General features: G+C 40.0%; 1 protein-coding gene across 4 annotated transcripts; it reads left to right on the forward strand.

Annotated features, from left to right (window-relative positions):
* The first annotated feature begins 9,458 nt into the window (after positions 1-9,458).
* LOC105056229 (protein NARROW LEAF 1) lies at positions 9,459-18,864 on the forward strand. 4 transcript variants are annotated; one of them, XM_073252010.1, is made up of 7 exons: positions 9,459-9,705; positions 12,186-12,535; positions 12,640-12,783; positions 13,864-14,046; positions 16,538-16,778; positions 17,350-17,850; positions 17,976-18,864. In XM_073252010.1, exons 1-7 carry the CDS (start codon positions 9,498-9,500, stop codon positions 18,365-18,367), a joined length of 2,019 nt encoding a protein of 672 aa, XP_073108111.1. In that variant the 5' UTR covers positions 9,459-9,497; the 3' UTR covers positions 18,368-18,864. The 4 variants fall into 4 exon arrangements, with proteins under 4 accessions (XP_073108111.1, XP_073108113.1, XP_073108112.1 ...); XM_073252011.1 differs by having other exon boundaries at positions 9,568-9,705; positions 12,097-12,535; positions 17,976-18,862; XM_073252012.1 differs by lacking the exon at positions 13,864-14,046 and having other exon boundaries at positions 9,461-9,705; positions 17,976-18,862.
* Positions 18,865-20,260: the final 1,396 nt, after the last annotated feature.

Genomic DNA, 20,260 nt, shown 5'->3' on the forward strand with positions numbered 1-20,260 from the left:
CCGCCGACAACTTCAACCGCAAGTAGACTCCGCCCGAACTCCTACGGGAGCCGGGCTCCGTCCTTAACATCAACTGCCGATAAGCCTTGTCTGGACTCCTACGAGAGCCGGACTTCGCCTTTAACTTTAATTACAGGAAGACTTCGCCCGGACTCCTATGGGAGCATGGCTTCGTCCTCGACTCCAACCGCTGCAGACAGACTTCGTCCGGACTCCTACAAGAGCCGGACTCCGCCGACAACTTCAACCGCAAGTAGACTCCGTCCGAACTCCTACGGGAGCCGGGCTCCGTCCTCAACATCAACTGCCGGTAAGCCTTGTCCGAACTCCTACGGGTGCCGGACTTCGCCTTTAACTTTAATTGCAGGAAGACTCCGTCCGGACTCCTATGGGAGTCGGGCTTCGTCCTCGACTCCAACGGCTGCAGACAGACTTCGTCTGGACTCCTACGGGAGTCGGACTCCGCCGACAACTTCAACCGCAAGTAGACTCCGCCCGAACTCCTACGGGAGCCGGGCTCCGTCCTCAACATCAACTGCCGATAAGCCTTGTCCGGACTCCTACGGGAGCCGGACTTCGCCTTTCACTTTAATTACAAGAAGACTCCGCCCGGACTCCTATGGGAGCCGGGCTTCGTCCTTGACTCCAACGACTGCAGACAGACTTCGTCCGGACTCCTACGGGAGCCGGACTCCGCCGACAACTTCAACCGCAAGTAGACTCCGCCCGAACTCCTACGGGAGCCGGGCTCCGTCCTCAACATCAACTGCCGGTAAGCCTTGTCCGGACTCCTACGGGAGCCGGACTTCGCCTTTAACTTTAATTGCAGGAAGACTCCGCCCGGACTCCTATGGGAGCCGGGCTTTGTCCTCGACTCCAACGGCTGCAGACAGACTTCGTCCGGACTCCTACGGGAGCCGGACTCCGCCGACAACTTCAATCGCAAGTAGACTCCACCTGAACTCCTACGGGAGCCGGACTCCGTCCTCAACATCAACTGCCGGTAAGCCTTGTCCGGACTCCTACGGGAGCCGGACTTCGTCTTTGACTTTAATTACAGGAAGACTCCACCCGAACTCCTATGGGAGCCGGACTTCGTCCTCGACTCCAACGGCTGCAGACAGACTTCGTCCGGACTCCTACGGGAGCCGGACTCCGCCGACAACTTCAACCGCAAGTAGACTCCGCCCGAACTCCTACGGGAGCCGGGCTCCGTCCTCGACATCAACTGCCGGTAAGCCTTTTCCAGACTCCTACGGGAGCCGGACTTCGCCTTTAACTTTAATTGCAGGAAGACTCCGCCCGGACTCCTATGGGAGCCGGACTTCGTCCTCGACTCCAACGGCTGCAGACAGACTTCGTCCGGACTCCTACGGGAGCCGGACTCCGCCGACAACTTCAACCGCAAGTAGACTCCACCCGAACTCCTACGGGAGCCGGGCTCCATCCTCAACATCAACTGCCGGTAAGCCTTGTCCGGACTCCTACGGTTGCCGGACTTCGCCTTTAACTTTAATTGCAGGAAGACTCCGCCCGGACTCCTACGGGAGTCGGGCTTCGTCCTCGACTCCAACGGCTGCAGACAGACTCCGTCCGGACTCCTACGGGAGCCGGACTCCACCGATAACTTCAACCGCAAGTAGACTCCGCCCGAACTCCTACGGGAGCCGGGCTCCGTCCTCGACATCAACTGCCGGTAAGCCTTGTCCGGACTCCTACGGGAGCCTGACTTCTCCTTTAATTTTAAGTGCAGGAAGACTCCGCCCAGACTCCTACGGGAGTCGGGCTTCATCCTCGACTCCAACGGCTACAGACAGACTTCGTCCGGACTCCTATGGGAGCCGGACTCCGCCGACAACTTCAACTGCAAGTAGACTCCGCCCGAACTCCTACGGGAGCCGGGCTTCGTCGCCAACTTCGACTGCCGATAAGATCCGTCCGGACTCCTACGAGAGCCGGACTTCGCACCTGACTTTAGTTGCAGGGGACTCCGCCTGGGCTCCCACGGGAGCCGGGCTCCGCCCACGACTCCAACCGCAAGGAGGACTCCGCCCGGACTCCTACGGGAGCCAGACTCCGTCATCAGCTCCGACCGCTGTCGAACTTCAGCCGACGGATCTGCACTCCCAGGCAGGCCACAATAACGACCACGATCCTGCTCCACTTCCTGCGGCGTATTCCGTGCAGCTCCATCACTCTCTGACAGGCCGCAGTAACGGTCACAGCACTGCTCCACTTCCCACGACGGATCTCGCGCAGCTCCACTACTCCCTAGCAGGCCACAATAACGGCCACGATCCTGCTCCACTTCCTGCGACGGATACCGTGCAGCTCCACTACTCCCTGGCAGGCCACAATAACGGCCACGATTCTGCTCCACTTCCTGCGACGGATACCGCGCGATTCTCCCATCCGCTGGTGAGTCACGACAACAGACGCCGCTCTACTCCCCGCGGCAGACTCCACGTGGCACACCCCGGTGATAGCCATGGGTCCACTCCACTACTCTTCGCAGCAAACTCCGTCTGACCCTGGGCAGCCCACTGCCAGACGGTTACAGATGTCGCTATCAGGCTACTGCCCCTTCCGCCTATAAAAGGGGGCTCCAGATACGTTATTCGATAAGCTTTCATCTTTCATCTAAAAACTCTACTAAATTCTCTGTTCGAGCACTCCATTCTTGTTGAGGCAGAGAACTGACTTGAGCGTCGGAGGGTCTTGCCGGAGCAACCCCACCTCCGGTTTAGACTTTCTTTGCAGGTCTCGACGGCGACCGCGACTCCCTCGACTCCAGCTTCTCCGGCGCAAGCTGATTTTTGCACCAACAGAGATTATTGTAAGTCTCACTATCAAACAGAATAGAACCTATAGGGTTACACACAAAAGGGGTTGATCAAGTTAATTGATTAGATTCAAATCTAATTATCAATTGGATTGATAATTAGGATCGATCGGTAAAAGTTATAAGTAGAAGATTTGCCAAGTGTTAGCAAATTTGACTTAATTGTAAGTGTTGCAATTGAATTTGATAAGATCAAATTTAGGTTTAGAACCTAATTTAATTAAATCAGATTTAATTTAATTAGTCTTGACCTAATTTGGATTGAATGGGCTTTTCCAATCTAAGTAAGTCTTGGATTAAAAACTTAGTTTGACTAGATTTCGAATTCAACTCGAATTGGGTTTGATCTGGCTTCGAATGGGATTCGAATTGAACTCAAATTAAACCAGGATCTCACCTAATTAGACTAGGATAAGAGAGTCCCAGTTTGACTGGGATTCTCCCTCCTCTTTGGCACACAAAGAGAGAGGAGCCACGCCCTTCTCCCTATGTGCGCAATAAGAGAAGGGGCACCAATAGTTAGCACCCCATTCTCCTAAGACTCTCTCTCCTTCTCTCTTTTGGAATTAACTCAATCCTAACGATTTAGAATTAGATTAGAACTCCTAAAAGAGATTTAAGTTTGGATTATGGCATGGGAATTCAAAAAGGAGTAGGACTCCTTTTGGTTTGGGTGTGGACTTCATGTGGCTGCCCTCTTTGCTTATAAATAGGGGCACCCCACCTCTAGGATGCCAAAAGCACTCCTCAATCAGATCCCATGCCCAAAGAGAGAGAGAAAATCAGAGAGAAAGAATGAAGAAGAGAAGAGAAGAGAAAGGGTTCCTTCTAGCTTCTTCTTCGAGGTCCTATGCGAAGATTTTCATACCGTCTTCTTCTACGACGAGATCCAATTAAATGAAGCAAATCTGAAAAAGACTAGCACCTCGGTGATCTAGAAGACTACAGATTTACATCGTCTTATATGGATATCTGTAGAGGTCAGGCATGTGCGTGGCTTCAAACAAAACCAGCAATCAATCTAGATTCGGCGTGCAAGTGGATGCGATCTTAGATAAGTTTTTAATCATTCTTAATTTTTAATTTTCAGATCTGTAAATCTAAATTAATCATGCATGTTAGATTTCTTTTAAGTGATACTAGATGAGATATAGGGTATGCAACAGGTAAAAATTTGTAATCTATACTTTTCGCTCTGTTTTCATGAGATGAAAAAAAAATCTGTATGCTGAAATCATCCAACTCCAACAACAATAATATGAAATATGTAAACAACAACAATAATTATGGCATGGACATATAATTTATGTTTAAATTGTAATCTATCATATTAGTTGCACTTTTAGTGATTTAACTAACTATGATTACAAGAATTCAAGGTTATTCTCACTTTTGGGTGTATAACTCTCCGTCTTTATGCAATTCAAGTAAGTCCACTTATTTCTGTTAATTTTGTATCAAATTACAGTCACCTTGGGTCAACTCTAATAGACACATCTTTATATAATTCAAAATCTTTAATGAGAGAAAAAATCATTATTCCTTAATCACTAAGCTATCTAAGATTCATAGAGTACTCTGGATTCTTTGGGGCTATGCGAAAACGCACTCAAATATTGTAATAGTGAGTGAAATTATTCAATAAATAATATATAAATTATTTAAATATTCTATCATTACGAGGAATTAAACCAAAATATTTTTTAAGCCATCACGAGTCCAATAGTTAAAAAATCATTCAAATTGGATGAAAAATAAGCAAATTACAGCGATTTTATTGGAAACCTTAATGACGGAGAATTTAACTGTAAATCCTAAATAGAAAAGGACTTTTTTATAAAATAGTTATTTAGAAATAAAGCTCAACAAAAACAGCAGAAACCTTTCTATAATAAACTATTATTCAGGGGTTTATTTGCAAAATGGTTTTAAAAGCAGTCTTTATCAGGTTTGGGTCTGATCTAAAACCTTAATAAATCAAAACCCAAAACCCGATAGTCATTATGGGTTCGGATCTTATTGGAATGGGTTTGGATCAGGATCCGTTAAGATCCAAACCAAATACCCTTTTCTTCTTCTTCCCGTTGTCTTCTCCCCGATTAAATCGAACGGAAACCTCCATGGCCGGTGACCCGCACCTCTCCTGTGTCGCATGGGCAGCCGAGCGGCCGCCCCTAGCCACACCAGCCGTCGGAGAAGCCAAAAGGGAGGGCGGCGGAAGACGCGCCGCCTCCCATCGCCACGACGGAAGCCGCATTTCCCGCGGCCACCGTAAAACACGCGAGAGGCGGTGGATCCTCGCCGCCACTGGAAAGCCAGAGCTCCCCCTCCCTGGTCTGCTGCAGCATCCCGCTGTCGTCGCTAGCATGGTAGTGGCCGTGGCCGCTACCCCGTTCGCTAGACGGCGTGGATTATGCAGCTGGCCCCAAACCTTTTCCCCCTCCTTTATTTATTTATTTATTTATTTATTTTATTTTCAAGAAATTAATAAACATTGATTTAATTTTTGAAAATATAAAATTTTGATTTTAATTTTTCAAAAATAAATCAAAATTTGTCGAAAAAATATTTACATAAATAAAAAATATAAAATTAGAGCTCTCACAACATGTATAATTTTATACTTTTATATTTAGATCGTACTTCAATATTTATACAAAAATTAAAATTATAAATAAATCATATCTTAAACCATCATTTATACAATGCAATGATTACATAGTCTGCAGGATATCTGATCTTATCACGTGAGATGTTTGATTTTTTCTCTTTATATCCTTCTTTTTAACATAGATGAGCAATGAAAATTATTTACATCCTTTTGGAAATTAAAAAAAGAGATCAGACCACTTTTATTTCAAATCCAACGGGAAAAAATACCAACAAAGAGGAGGAGAATAAAATTACCATCTTAGATGGCTTGTTTCAATACTCAGACTTGCTTAGTTTATTGTAGCTAAACGGTCAACAAGTAAAATAAAAATTTTATATTTTGACATGGATATATATATATATATATATATATATATATATATATATATATATATATATATATAGTTTTTGATATAAAGAGCATAGGCAATGTGCAGACAACGAAGTGTAGCCCTCCTCTAAACGCCTCCAAACCCTCATACCCGGTGTAGACTAGATTCGATCTTGGATCATTTGGTACAACTATCAAAAATTTATGCTGATTCTACATATAAAATTCTCTCCATGCACTGGTGTCATATTATTTTATTTTATGTATATAAGCATCTAAAATAGGTTGACTCAGATTTTTGTAAATAGAGGCATGATCGCCGGACTGATGCTTCGGCAATTTTTTCGTCCCGTTTTGTTCCAAGTTCAATTGAGGATGGCTTTATAAAAGTGAATGGTGGATCTGTTCTCTATGACTTCCCAGAAGTGAATGGTGGATCTGTTCTCCGCTTTTAGTTATTCCCATCATTATTTGAGTGGAATAATTTCCGTCAACCGTGCAGCTTTTGGGGCCCAAATACCTCCAAGGATTGGCTTGTCGTGCTCGTGCTTGAGTTTCTTTTGATTGATGAGCGCCCTTCAATCTCCCTTGATGCTCCCACGTACCCCTCTCTCGCCCCTCATCTGGACAACGTATAAAAGAGGCTTTGCTATTCCGGATAAATTCTACAGATCGATCGCACTTGCCAATGATTTTCGTAGAATTAAGACTAGAGGATGTCACGATATTTTTGAGAGAAAGAAATGCATCCAAGGTTCAAAAACAATCAAAGATGATAAGAAATCCTCTGCCCATATGATCTGGTCTAGGACGTGATCAGGTGCAAGTCATCTCTATTTAAATACTTCTCAGTCAGTCCTTGTCAGCTTTACCAAGTATGCTTCCTAAAATATCATCTTTTCAATTTTTATGCACTATTACAAATCTATCATGCTTCACTTGACTAGCGACAAAGAATTGCTTGCGTTATCTACAATCCACATTTGCTAGGTGCGTGATGGGAGTATGATCCTTGTATTTTTTTGAAAGGAAGAGGAGAGATTCATTTGCATTGTAATTATTTAGGTCTAAATTTTTATAAACACATCCTCCAAGAATTTGGCTTGGAATATATGGTTGCAAAATAGAGGGGGTATAACAGCTCCTTTCACATGTAGTTGATCTGAATGATGATTGATTCTATTATATGCGCCGCATGTGATATACAACAACCATCTGTTGCATGGCAAGTTTGACTTTTTTTTATTATATATCTAGCATAATTGTGAAGCTTATAATATTTTAGATATTTATATAAAGTCAAAGAATTCAAGTAATATTTTCTAACCAACTCTTTTTAGAAGGATAGCCGTTACAAATATTATCACAGAAAACTTGGCTCATATCTCATATATATTAAAGGATAGCTAACTATGAGCCTATTGTAACATTTATGATTGATTTGATTGATTTAGACTATTAGCACAGTAAGGATGCTAGAGCTCAATCATAAAGAGTATATAAAAGTCCCATCGTTCTATTTTCTCAACATCAATTTTGATGATAATGTACATGAGAGAGATATTATTGATGGAGTTAGTTATTATTATTGTTATTATTATTATTATTATATGATAAGATGAAGTACTTATATAAATTTAGTATGAATATAATAAAAAAAGATTAGAAAATAAAATATCATGGGACACAATGGTGCGGCCCCTATGCTTATCCAAAACACCTCTCCAGAGTGCTATAAGAGGTGATTTAGTCAGCTGTATTGTTTGTCTCATAGAAAATATGTATAAAATTATGAGAGGATGGTACTTTTAGTCCCACATCGATTATGAGTCAAAAAGATTTTGATTTATATGAGATGAGATATTTTTTCTCCCAGCAAGGTGTATTTTACATAGGACAGTGGCACTTGATATGGACCAAAGTGGACAATACCTCACGCGTGCAGACGTAAAGACCGACTCATCTGAGCCCTTGATCGCAACACCTAATGACCACCTAATGATCATTGAAGTACAATTAGACTAGCACAATTCGTGCGACACCTGATATGGGTCAAAACGGATAATATCTCATATGTACATACAGCATCTTCCAAATGTCACAAATTAGACTAGCACATTAAAGAATCCAACAAAAGAAAAGTTGTTGTGGAAGGTTCGATTTGGGGTACAAGTCGGGACAAGATTAATCCAAGCTTGCCAATGATTTTCTTAAAACACACAATGTAATTTATGATAAGAGGATGTCACAATATTTTTGAGAAAAATAAATCCATCCATGGTGCAAAAATAATCAAAGATGATATAGAAACCTCCGCCTTTCTAGGTGCAAATCATTCTTATTGAGATATTTGTCAGTTAGTCCTAGTTAGCTTTACCAAATATGGTTTCTAAAATATCATCTTTTAAATTTTTATGCACTATTACAAATCTATCATGTTTCATTTGACTAGCAACAAAGAATTGCTTGCATTATCTACAATCCACATTTGGTAGGTACATGACGAGGGTATGATCCTTATATTTTTCAAGAGAAAGAGTAGAGATTCATTTGCATTATAATGATTTAGGTTTAAATTTTTAGAAACACATCATCCAAGAATCAGACTTGGAACGCATGGTTGCAAAGTGGAGGGGTGTAATAGCTCCATTCATATGTAATTGATCTCAACTATGATTGATTCTATCGTATACACAGCATGCGATATACAACGGTTGTTTACTTAATAGGAAACATGATTTTTCACATATTTAGCATAATTGTGAAAGTTTGTACTAGCATATATTATTGATATGTTGGAGATATTTTAAATATTTATACAGAGCCAAAGAATTCAAGTAAATACTTTCTAGCTGGCTTTTTTCGGAGGGGGATGATCATTACAAATGGTATTACAGGAGATTTAGCTTTAGTATTGGAAGTGCTAGTGGTACTTTGGTAGTTGTAGATGGTGTTCAGATCTATGATGTAATTGTTCCAATGGTGCAATTGGATGCAACATGGGAAGGGTTGTCTTATGTTATTCAAATATCGAAGGTGACCGATATTTATTTGGAAGAAAACTTTTAGACAATTATTAGATGACTTTGTGATTCATTATCTATTGAATCAGATTTTATCTCCAGCCCATAGATCGGTGGTAATTGTTGCATTTGTTGTTTTCTTTTGAGATTACTCATATTTATAGAGAAATTAATAGTATAATAGATTGGATGGTGTCTAATGTGATTAATCATATAGGTTTATAGGATTCACTGCTATATCTTTCTGATTTTTTTGTTAAATATTTTATTTATTATTTTTTACGGATATATTTATTTATTTAATTTATTAAAAAAAAATAAATCCATGTTGGAGTGTGTCTGACCTCACAACTTCTTCTGTTTTTCTTCCCTCGTCTTGTCTCTTTTTTCCCCCCCACCAGAAAGAGATACACTTAATATCACTTTCCAGCCATCAAATGGATTTTCTGAGATCTCAGCGCTTAACAGTATTCTCATCACGTTTCCCTTCGGAAAACGATAGATTTTCCTGTAAGTGTTGTCCTTCTCAAATGCTCCATTATTATTATTATTTTAAATTTTTCTCATTTTATCTTTCTTGAGCAAAAGAAGCTCCAGTCTTTTTCGCCCCGTATAGCAAGCCCCTGCAAGTTGGCTGCTGCTGTGACTGATGCTTGGCAGTAAGATTCCAACCCAAGCCCACCAAATGGGTTTCCTCCACCATGCCAAAAAGCTGCTGTTTTTGAGAACCCCCACCTCTCCTCGTCCTTCAAAAGAACTTCTCTTTTTTATCCTCTCTCATCATATACCTCCGAGCCATAGCAAGGGATTCATTCTCTCTTGCTCACTCTCTTGGTGCTGGTTTTTGGGAGCCTCTGGTTTGTTCTGAATCTTTTCTCATAGATATCCATGTAATGTTTTCCCCCTGTTTTTGCGGAAGTTATTTGCTAGCAGGGATTCATGATCCCAGTCCAGGATAGGAGAGAGAAAATAATGTTGTTTTTTGTTTTTTTCTCAAGCATATTCTTGTTTTTTTATCCCCTGTTACTGCACTCTCTTTTAGTTTCTTCTTCTTTTTCTTTTTTTGGTAAGAGCCTGATACTTAAACTCTTTATAGTAAGTACTCCATATCTATATTCTGAATATTTTATTTCTTTATTGTTCTCTATCTGGAACCACTAATTGAAGCAGTTATTTGTTACATAATCATTGAAAACTCTAACTGAAAACTGTGATATAGATTCACTTGTTATAATCATTGAATTCTGTATCATCAAAAAATATAAACATTGAATTCTGTGATTGAAAGTTGTGATCTAGATTCAGGGCTTATCATGCTTTGATCTGGTTTTTGATTTTATCTCCTGTAACGTTTCGTTGTATGTCACTTGAAGCTAATATGGTCTGAGAGGGCATGGGTTCGAATCCCACTTTTAATAGCATATGAAGCATGGCAATCTTTCACTTCAACCATGCCTAGATTCCTCCTTTCCATTTCGATTGATGGTGCAGTACTGCAGTTAGTGTGCTATAGACTTTATACATCTCGTAAACTTTTCTCCTACTAGTCCTCATTACGGCAAATGCATGGTGAGGAAGAACGAAAAACTGACAAGTTCTTCTTTCAGTGTATGCTGCTACTTTCTTATAGAAATGCGAGTTCTTCGTTCGCTAATTTCTTTTCTTTGTAAGAGGAAAATCCTTATAATTTTTTGCACCTATTTTTGTTCTTGACTATGTTTGATTTTTCTAACAATGCAATGTGGCAGTTTTCCCTGTTATGTTTAAACTCGTATTGGTTTTCTTTAACATTTCATGAAGCAAGACTACTTTTGTCATGACACAGGACCTCATCTAAAAAGGTATTATTCGGGTTCTTTGGTCCTGTATAAGTACTCAAGATCTTCCTAACGAATAATTGATGTGGAACTAAATATATGCCTGCATGGATTTTCACATACTCCCCCCATTTTAAGCTTCGGTGTCCTTGCCAGGCTAAGGTTCCAAATTCATATATCTATTCATAAACACCTCAATCGGCCCATGATCAGCCCCAGTGAACTCGTACTGCAGTATCTCCTAGTTCATATAGATTATGAGCTGGATCAACTCTGCTACCAATTGTAACAACCCAGAACCTCACCCAAAAAGATGAGCCGATATATATTATGTGGGTTCTTTTGTCTTCTATAAGTACCTAAGATCTTTTCAGCAAATAACCGATGCGGGACTGAATACACCAATGCACGAGTCCTCACAACTTTGTTGCACATTTGCCGCTCTTGTTGATGTCTTTGCAGATTTATTTTCATTTCCAAACCTATGTTAAGTAACATGCTAGTTCTTGCAAGCATTTTCTATTTTCACTTTTTGTTCTTATTGCCCAGATTTCTCATCAAAGAGTGGATGGCAACACGGGCAGTATATTTTTTCACATATTAGCAGCAGGTAGCTTCAACTTTAGGTAGCAACATGGGTCCTTTCCCCTGGGAATGTTTGTTCTAATTTTCTTCTTACCTGTAGCAAGACTGAATTTTTTCCTCGGGAAAAAAAGAAATTTCAATATCATAAGAAAAGAAATGTTAAATGCAAGGTTTGCCGTCTTGATACACGACCCTGCACTATCCTATAACAGTATCGGTACACAGTATGATACGAGGCAGTGAGACATATGGAATGTTGGTAGGGTATGAGACTGGATAGCAGTTTGGTATTGGTATGGGATAAATGTCCAAGAACTTTGATATTCTTTGGATGTCTAGATCATGGCACTTTGATATTCTTTGGATGTCTAGATCATGGCACTTCTGTTACTTCTCACATCCAAGAACTTTGAAATCTAAACTATGATATTCTTTGGATGTCTAGATCATGGAACTTCTGTTTTTCACTATGTCTAATCACTTTAGTTTTGCAAGTTCTGCTAATGTCATGATATGAAAGCCAAATCAGTGGCATTTTGATTGACAATGCTTGCTCTACACTTCAACTTTTTCTAACGGGCCCCAATTATAGTTTACATGTTCAGCATATTCTCAGCTAGATTTGTGCTATCAATAGTTCTAATTTGTCCTTTCTTCTGCTCTAGTTGTTTACTATAATTGGCCTTATGATCAGACACCTCTTCAAACAGAGAAGTTGATGATACTTATACCGGTGGTTTGTGAAATGTACATGCTTCACTTTCCCAAACATCTATATCACACCTTGAAAGAATTTTAAATATAGTTTAATTTAAGTAGTAAGCCTCATTATCAGATGCATGACAGGTCCTTTAGACATATGTGGGGATATATGGATAGAAATATAGGAAGCTATCCCAATCTGCCTCATCCATCTTTCCAACCTTACGCATCAGGCAGTCAGCACCCTGAAAGCAATGCTGCATATTTTTCGTGGCCAACATCGACCCAACTGCATGGTGCTGCTGAAGATCGAGCAAACTATTTCAGAAACCTCCAGAAGGGAGTTTTGACAGGAAATCTTGACAGGTTGCCAATTGGGAAGCAAGCCACCACATTGCTTGACTTAATGACTATAAGAGCATGCCATAGCAAGATTTTACACCGTTATAGTCTTGGCACAGCAGTAGGATTTCGAATTAGGAATGGAGCACTGACTGACATACCTGCTGTTCTTGTTTTTGTGGCTCGAAAAGTTCACAGACAATGGCTCAGTCATATCCAGTGTTTACCAAGAGCCCTTGAGGTAGGAGGTATTCTGCATTTTCTGTGATGTCCATGATGATGAGTTAGTTGAACTGTGCTGTATTTCAAATGCATCATCAGCTATCCCTCTTGTTTTCTGAGCAGGGTCCAGCGGGTATATGGTGTGATGTGGATGTTGTTGAATTTTCTTATTATGGTGCACCAGCACCAGCTCCTAAAGAACAACTGTACACTGAACTTGTGGATGAATTATGTGGAGCTGATTCATGTATAGGATCTGGATCTCAGGTATAATCACACACCTTGTTTTTTAAGAATTCTAATTTACCTTGCTTTGTTTGAATCTTCTATAGTTTATCAGATTGACTTAGCTTACCTGTGAGTGCATTTTAAGACAAGTTCATTTTTTAATAACATTACATTAATTACATGATTTTGTTCTAGATCATATCTATGCTAATTGACATGAAGATCTGCTGGTGGATTTCCTAAATCCTAAATACCTCAACACTATTAAACTTTGTGTTGGTATATTTAGGTGGCATTTGATGACCCAAATGGGATTGCTTTGGTGATCATAGATTACTATTGTTCCATATCCCAGGGTAATTTGATCCCTGATGACTGTTCTGGTGATTCAAGATCCCTGGTTATCCATAAGTAATTTGTTTGATATTTCATGGGAGTCCAAAATCACTAACCATACATTACCAAAACTATCCCTAATATATTCCATAAAAATATATTTATTAATCATATAAAAATATATTATTGTAAATTGTTAATGTAGTGATCAATATATTTCATAATAATATATTGATTAATTCCACAAATTATTATTCTTATAAAAATATATTATTTTTATTATGGAATTAATATTTTTATTTATACTTATAATACATTATCATGTTAATATTATTATTTATTTTTAGTTAGAAAAATAAGGCAGACAGAAGCAATATATCAAATAATTTTATAATATAAATATAAAGTACAACAATATCATTTCCTATAACCTAGATGGAGTATGTCCCAATCTTTAACATGGAATATAAGGAAAGGATGTTGACTCAAATAATATTCTAGTTTTCCTTTTTGAGAAATACAGTTGGAACACCACTTTTGGGTCCAAACCTAAAACTTCTCCTTGGCAGTTGTTTCGAGGAAAATGGTACCAACTAGCAGACCCAAGCCTATTTATAGTGCTTTTGCAAGATAAGCTAAGCAATTTGTATGCATCTTCTACGAAGGTCAATGCCTCCTTGAATTGTTGATCCATATTTTTTGGTTTGCCCTGTTGGGTTAATTTGGAATTGCCTCAAAGCATCACTTTTGACTATTATTAAGCATAAGACTTTCTTGATTCAGGTGCCAAAGATCTTACTAAACAGAGATGTAAAATTTGTTCACACGGGGTGGGGGCTTTTGTGTTATGACAAGAGTCTAGATCTATGTCCACCAAGCAAATCAGGAAACAAATTTACATGTCCGCCTTCAAGCACTTCACCTTCGTCATCCCCAACCCGCCTCTGCCTCGGCGCTTCCCCTTGGGTGAGTAATATAAAAGCCTTCTGCTACCTTTCAGCTGGTGTTGATGGATTGTTGGTGTCCACTTCACTTTGTGGAAGTAGTTTTTTGAAGCAAAATTCACTTCTAGAACTACTCCTAGTTTGAGGGTTCGAAGAAAGGGGTAATGTGAAGTAACAATCCTTTCTTTTCCACAAAAACAATAGTTCTATCTCTTGTTGGAATCATTTCATGAGTTCACGTGGTTTTCTTATAATCAAATTTACATAGAATTCTGATTTTTTTTTTTCTGATTCCAACTCATTCTATGGTTTCTGGTGTAGTGCTTTCTTGGGAGTGTCAATAACATGATTGGACTAGTTTTGGGGCAAAATTTGCTCCTAGAATCATTGGGTGCGTTTGGTTTGCAATCAGAGTTGGAATCAAAATCAGAATTGGAATGGCCATATCCCCCGACATGTTTGGTTTGTGACTAGAATTGAAATGAAATTTAAATCCTAAGAGAGAGTAGGGATTGGGTTTTGGGAGATTGGGGCTTTTCTATTTTTTCCTAGAATCGGAATGAAAATAAGACTCCTCCCAACCAAATGGCTGAAATGGGAGCTAGTCATTCCCATTTTAGGGCATGTTTGGTTGGGAGGAGTTTGACTCTGGAATGGGAGTGGGAATGAGTAACTCCTATTCTAGCCATTTGGTTAGTTGGGGGAGTCCCATTCCCATTTTGATTTTAGGGAGGAAAGGAATGTCCTAATCTTTCAAAATCCAATCCCTACTTTCTCCTAGTATTCAAATCCCATTCTGATTCTATTTCAATTCAATTACGAACCAAACACATTGGGAGATAATATGTTCATAGATGGAGGCTATCAGAGAAAGCTTTACTAATGGTGGAAGAGTACAAACATGAGAAGGAATCCTGATATAAATGCCTCGGTCTGGCTACCTCTCAAAATCCCCAAAGAATGCAATGATCCTCAAAACCCTAAAATGGGCAAAAATATACATGTAAGGACACCTCCAAAATCCCTACCACTCTCCTCTCCCCTAGCTCCCCACCACATTGTTGTCACTGCCGCCTTCACCATAGTTACACCACCATGATCATCATTATCTTTGCCATATTATCGATGCCTCCACCACCATCACTATTGTTATCGTTGTCTCTATAACACTGTCACCACCTCTGCCACACTACTACCTTGACCATCAACACTAGTGCTAGCTCCACTACCCTTACTAGCATGATCACCACCTCTGCCATCATTGCCATGTTTATATTTTTAAAGATAATTAACTATACCAAACATGTTTATATTTTTTAAATTTTAGAAACATACATAAAAAGAAAATTCTATTTTTTATTTTTGAAAATGGAAAAATAAAAGTGATGCTAAATGACGTTTTAATTGTACAGGATTAAGTAGATTCTTTTACGAGGGATTGAGTAGGCTTTGATAGAAACCTCACCCTTGCTCCTTTGGCAAGTGTGCATCTTATCTTTTGGTGATTGCAGCGTGGAAGACTTAGCTAGAGTTATTAAAAATAGAAAAAGCATCTGAGTTTCTCATTTACTCGCCAATAAGACTTAAAGGCTGAAAGTTTGTCTCAGTTATGGATAGATGGTTTGACTTTGTCTCTTATAATTTATGTCAGACGAGAGGAGTCTGATATTGCCTAACAAAATAAGTACCATATTGCTCCATCAACGAGAGGAATCAAATGTGCACCTATATTGCTTGCTAAAAATAATTGCCATTTGCTCCTATTTATTATCCATTATTCATGCAAATTAATGTTATACATAGGTTTCAGCTTTGCCAAAGGAATAGAAGCACAATGGCAATAGGTGCCCGTGAATTGGGACTTGCTCTAGTGGCATACCCAAGGTTTGTTGGACTGGTACTAGAGCTCATACTAGCCAGCGACCAATTTGATATGGTGCATACTTGTACTGTATTGAGCCTGGCATACGGAACTAGGGAGAGGGAGGGCGAGGGGGGGGGGGGGGAGAGAGAGAGAGGTTGGGCTTACCTAGGTGTTGGTCGGTGTCAATTAGTGTCAAAGAGGAGCGATATGAGTAATTGAGTGAGAAGACAAGTGCATGCGGTGGAGGGTGGAGCTTCGAAGATTCGATCATGCAGGGGAGAGAGATCAGAGGGTCGGAGGGCTTGGGGGGTTTAAGGAGGGCAAGAGCTTTGCTGCATGGATTCTTATGCTGCAAAACTTGTAGGATGTAGCATTTGCTCTATTGTTTAGTCCTTGGCAGGGCAGAAACCCAAAGAATAGGGGCCAAGTGTTGACCAGTAGAAAAGAGCCACATTTTACAAAAGAATGTGACTCTAGAGATGAATTTATTCCTGATTGTAGTATCTTTGAACTCTTGGATGAAATCATATATCTTGTATCCTTAACATCCATGACCTGATAGTCTTCCATTTAGCTGCTTTGCTCTCTTTTTGTGTTCCTTTTTAGCTTGCTTCTTTTTCTGTTCTGATTATTTTGATCTGATGCGTAGGTAGCATGCCAACAGACATGTGGAACGCTGGGTGCAATTGTGAAGAGCCAAACAGGCAATAGACAAGTAGGTTTTCTCACAAATTGGCATGTGGCAGTTGATTTGGATTACCCTCACCAGAAGATGTTTCATCCTTTACCTCCCAACCATGGACCTGGAGTATACCTAGGTTATGTGGAGAGGGCAACATCTTTCACCACAGATGATGTGTGGTATGGGACATATGCTTCAACGAACCCAGGTAAATATAATTGAAGATAATTAGTGCTTTGTACATGATTATGTATCCATATAGGATATCAAACTTGCCATAAGGTTTATGACATCAGTGGAACACGTTCATTCATCCCAAAATTTTATTGCAAAGCAAGTGCTTTAATATTTAGGACACTGATTTTGCCAGGCGCTTCATCTGAAAACCTAATAACAGCCTGAAGAAATATTTTGAACTGTTTGACTAGTCATATTTTTAGACAATAAAGTTTCTTTGTACCGACCTTTAAAGTTTATTTGCCTGGTCATCAGAAATTTCCTTTTGAATGTCTTGTACAATGACATATATTCAAGTAACTAATCATGCCTAGGCGCTCCATATCCATTGATAAACAATACTGCATTTATAGCACCCATTATGAGTGCCAGTAAGTTGGTTGGCAGTTCATTGTAACAGGAATTCGTAACCAAGCAGCAACATCTTTGTGAAAGTTGGTCACTTTTTTTTTTTTTTTGAGGCCGCAATGGCTTTTGCTAATGAATTCTTGAATGAGGTTCTGATCCTCAAACATACATTTTACCTTTTGATGCACCTGCAGAGACTTTTGTTCGGGTTGATGGGGCGTTTATCCCCTTTGCAGATAGCTTCGACATATCTAATGTCATGACTGCAGTGAAAGGAGTTGGCGAGATTGGAGATGTCAAGGCTGTAGACTTGAAATCTCAAATCAACAGCCTCATTGGGAAGCATGTGGTGAAGGTGGGCAGAAGCTCTGGTCTAACTACAGGGACTATAATGGCTTATGCTTTTGAATATAATGATGAAAAAGGAATATGCTTTTTCACTGATTTTCTTGTTGTGGGTGAGAACCAACAAACCTTTGATCTCGAAGGTGATAGTGGAAGCCTCATCATTTTGATGGGAGAGGATGGTGAGAAACCGCGACCTATAGGGTTCATATGGGGTGGGACAGCTAATCGTGGGAGATTAAAGCTCAAAAGTGGTCATGATCTAGAGAACTGGACAAGTGGAGTTGATCTAGGTCGGCTTCTTGATTTATTGGAACTTGATCTTATCACGACCAGTGCAGGACTCCAAGGTTTGTGTTTTTCTTGACTTTGGACATACCAGTCTTATGTTTCCTTCTCTCTCTCCCCTCCCTTTCCAAATTTATATGACAATCTGCTGACTTTTACTTTGGTTGTAAATTCTCTGTGAATAAAGAAGCGGTACGGAAGCAAAGGAGGGGTTTCCGAGCTGGTTTTGATTCTACTGTTGGAGAGCCATCTCCTCTAGAGTGCAGCCTACCAAAGGATAAGAATGAGGAGATCTCTGAGGCTCTATGTCAGAACATCCAACAAGGACCTCATCTTGGAAATGTTGAATTCCATGTTGACATGGTTGAGGTTGCAAACAATGTGAAGGAGTATCAGTTCATTCCAAACTTTGACACGTGCCCCATGCATCACAACCAAGAAGCCAGCCATGAATCAAGGACTCCCTCTCCACTGGTGGACTTATCAGATGAAGATCTCTGCGTTTCTTTGCACTTGGGGGATCGAGAACCTAGGACGAAGCATTCTGATCCAGCCCCAACTGAAGAATCGCCAAAATAAGAACCGTTCTCCATCATTAAGGACCTGCCTGCCTCATCTTTATTGTCAAGCAGTCCCTGAGGTATCTTGGTTTTGCACTCCGCAGCAATGGTAATGGATAGAGCAATGGAAACTCTTAAATTCAGTATAAGATGGAGAGCTTACTATTTACCATAGCAGCCTGTGGAGAGTCATGACCAAATTTGGACTGGCAAAGAAAATTTCATCTCTGGCAATCATCTGCTAGAATTCTTGAAGTGGCTCTGTGCAGAGGGGCATTGACACAATTTTGTTGTCCTGCAGTTCTACATTCTCAAAGCAACTCAAAAATGTTACACGAGGGTATGTACCATAGAAGATATGTCGAGGCCATAGTTCTAGTAATGCTTGGTATAGTGCAAGCATCATTTGGACATATGCACACTCATCCTTGGCATGATCTATTAATCAAATCATATTTCTGGAGTATAAGCTTACGTTTTATTTTAAGATCCAAAATGTGTGGTTCCACTCCAGTGCAACAATTCTGGAAGTCATTGTGTAAAGATCAATGATGCCATGCATGCTCATTTCGCACTACGTTGAGTTACATTGCAGGGTTGTGAACAAACTATAATGAACCTCTTTCTGAAGCATGCATTTCACGTTTCACACCAGAGACGGGGAACAAACGAAAACAAGAGAGGGGAAAAAGAACTTCGGCATGAGAAAAAAAAGGAGAGACAGAGAGTATCCCTATAGAGAGATTAACATGATGGATTAGGGAAGAAAACTCTTCTTGTTTCTGTCCAAATAAGAAATTTTAACTTGATGGAACCAGTGATTTCAGCTTTCTCTCTGCATTTCTCTTGATCCAGATGGGGTGAAGTAAATAGAGATTGTTTGGGGGCTTTAAGAAGATAAAACAAACATTCCCTTTGAGCCGGTGGGGTTTAGAATTTAGGTTGCGTTTGATGCATCATCAGGCAATCTCGAAAGGTAATGTAGATTGCCTTCAAGATGGATTGCATCATCAGAATTTCATATTGTGTTTGGTACACACAAATAATGCAATAGTAAAATTACTGAAAATCTTAATTGATATTTTTGGTATAACAATCAGATTATCAGTAATATAAAATCAAATTTTCAAAATATCTTCAATAATTTTGTCCTACTGTTCTTCTTTTCTTGATAAAAAGTAATGGGAGTGGTGTGAGTGTGGTGGTGGCGTGGAGAAGTGACAGACTGAGGGGTGTGAGGAACCGTGGGCATTGAGGCGGTGGGGAGGAGGCGAGCGTGTGTGGAGCTGTGGGCGTGGTGGAGACGGGCAATGAGGAGCCACAGGGAAGATGGGGGATAAAGGCAGAGGAGCCGCAAGCATACAAAGAGATGGAGGAGCCGTGGGCCAAAGGTACACGCGGAGGGGAATGGGGGCAAGGGGGAAGGGTGGGCAATCAGTTTTGTATGAATTTTTTGAGAATAATTTTGTCCAACATTTTTATTGCAATATCGCCAAAGAAGTGATAATTTGGATAGCCATTGCTCCACAAGGCAATCCGTCTTTTATAAGACAATCTGGATTGTCTTCTATAAAGCAATTTAGATCGTCCAGACAATCTGGATTACTATCCAAAAAAATATACTAAATACAGTGATTTAGATTACCACATTAAATTATGAGCAATCTGAATTGCGAGCTGCCAAACACAATCTTAATTTATTTTCTTTGTCGGCTTTAGCATCCACTAATACCTAAGACTAACGCTGCTAATCATATTTAATACATATTTTCTTCACCAAATAGGATATCATAAAATCAAGTATAATTATGTTAATTAATGTTAATGTCATGAAAATTTGAGAACATAAGTACTCTTTTCAAAAATGGTTAATTTAATTTTGGGCTTATCCAGAAACGCATTCAAAATGTAG

This window comes from Elaeis guineensis, chromosome 2, assembly GCF_000442705.2.
Source record: "Elaeis guineensis isolate ETL-2024a chromosome 2, EG11, whole genome shotgun sequence".
Lineage (NCBI taxonomy): Eukaryota > Viridiplantae > Streptophyta > Magnoliopsida > Arecales > Arecaceae > Elaeis > Elaeis guineensis.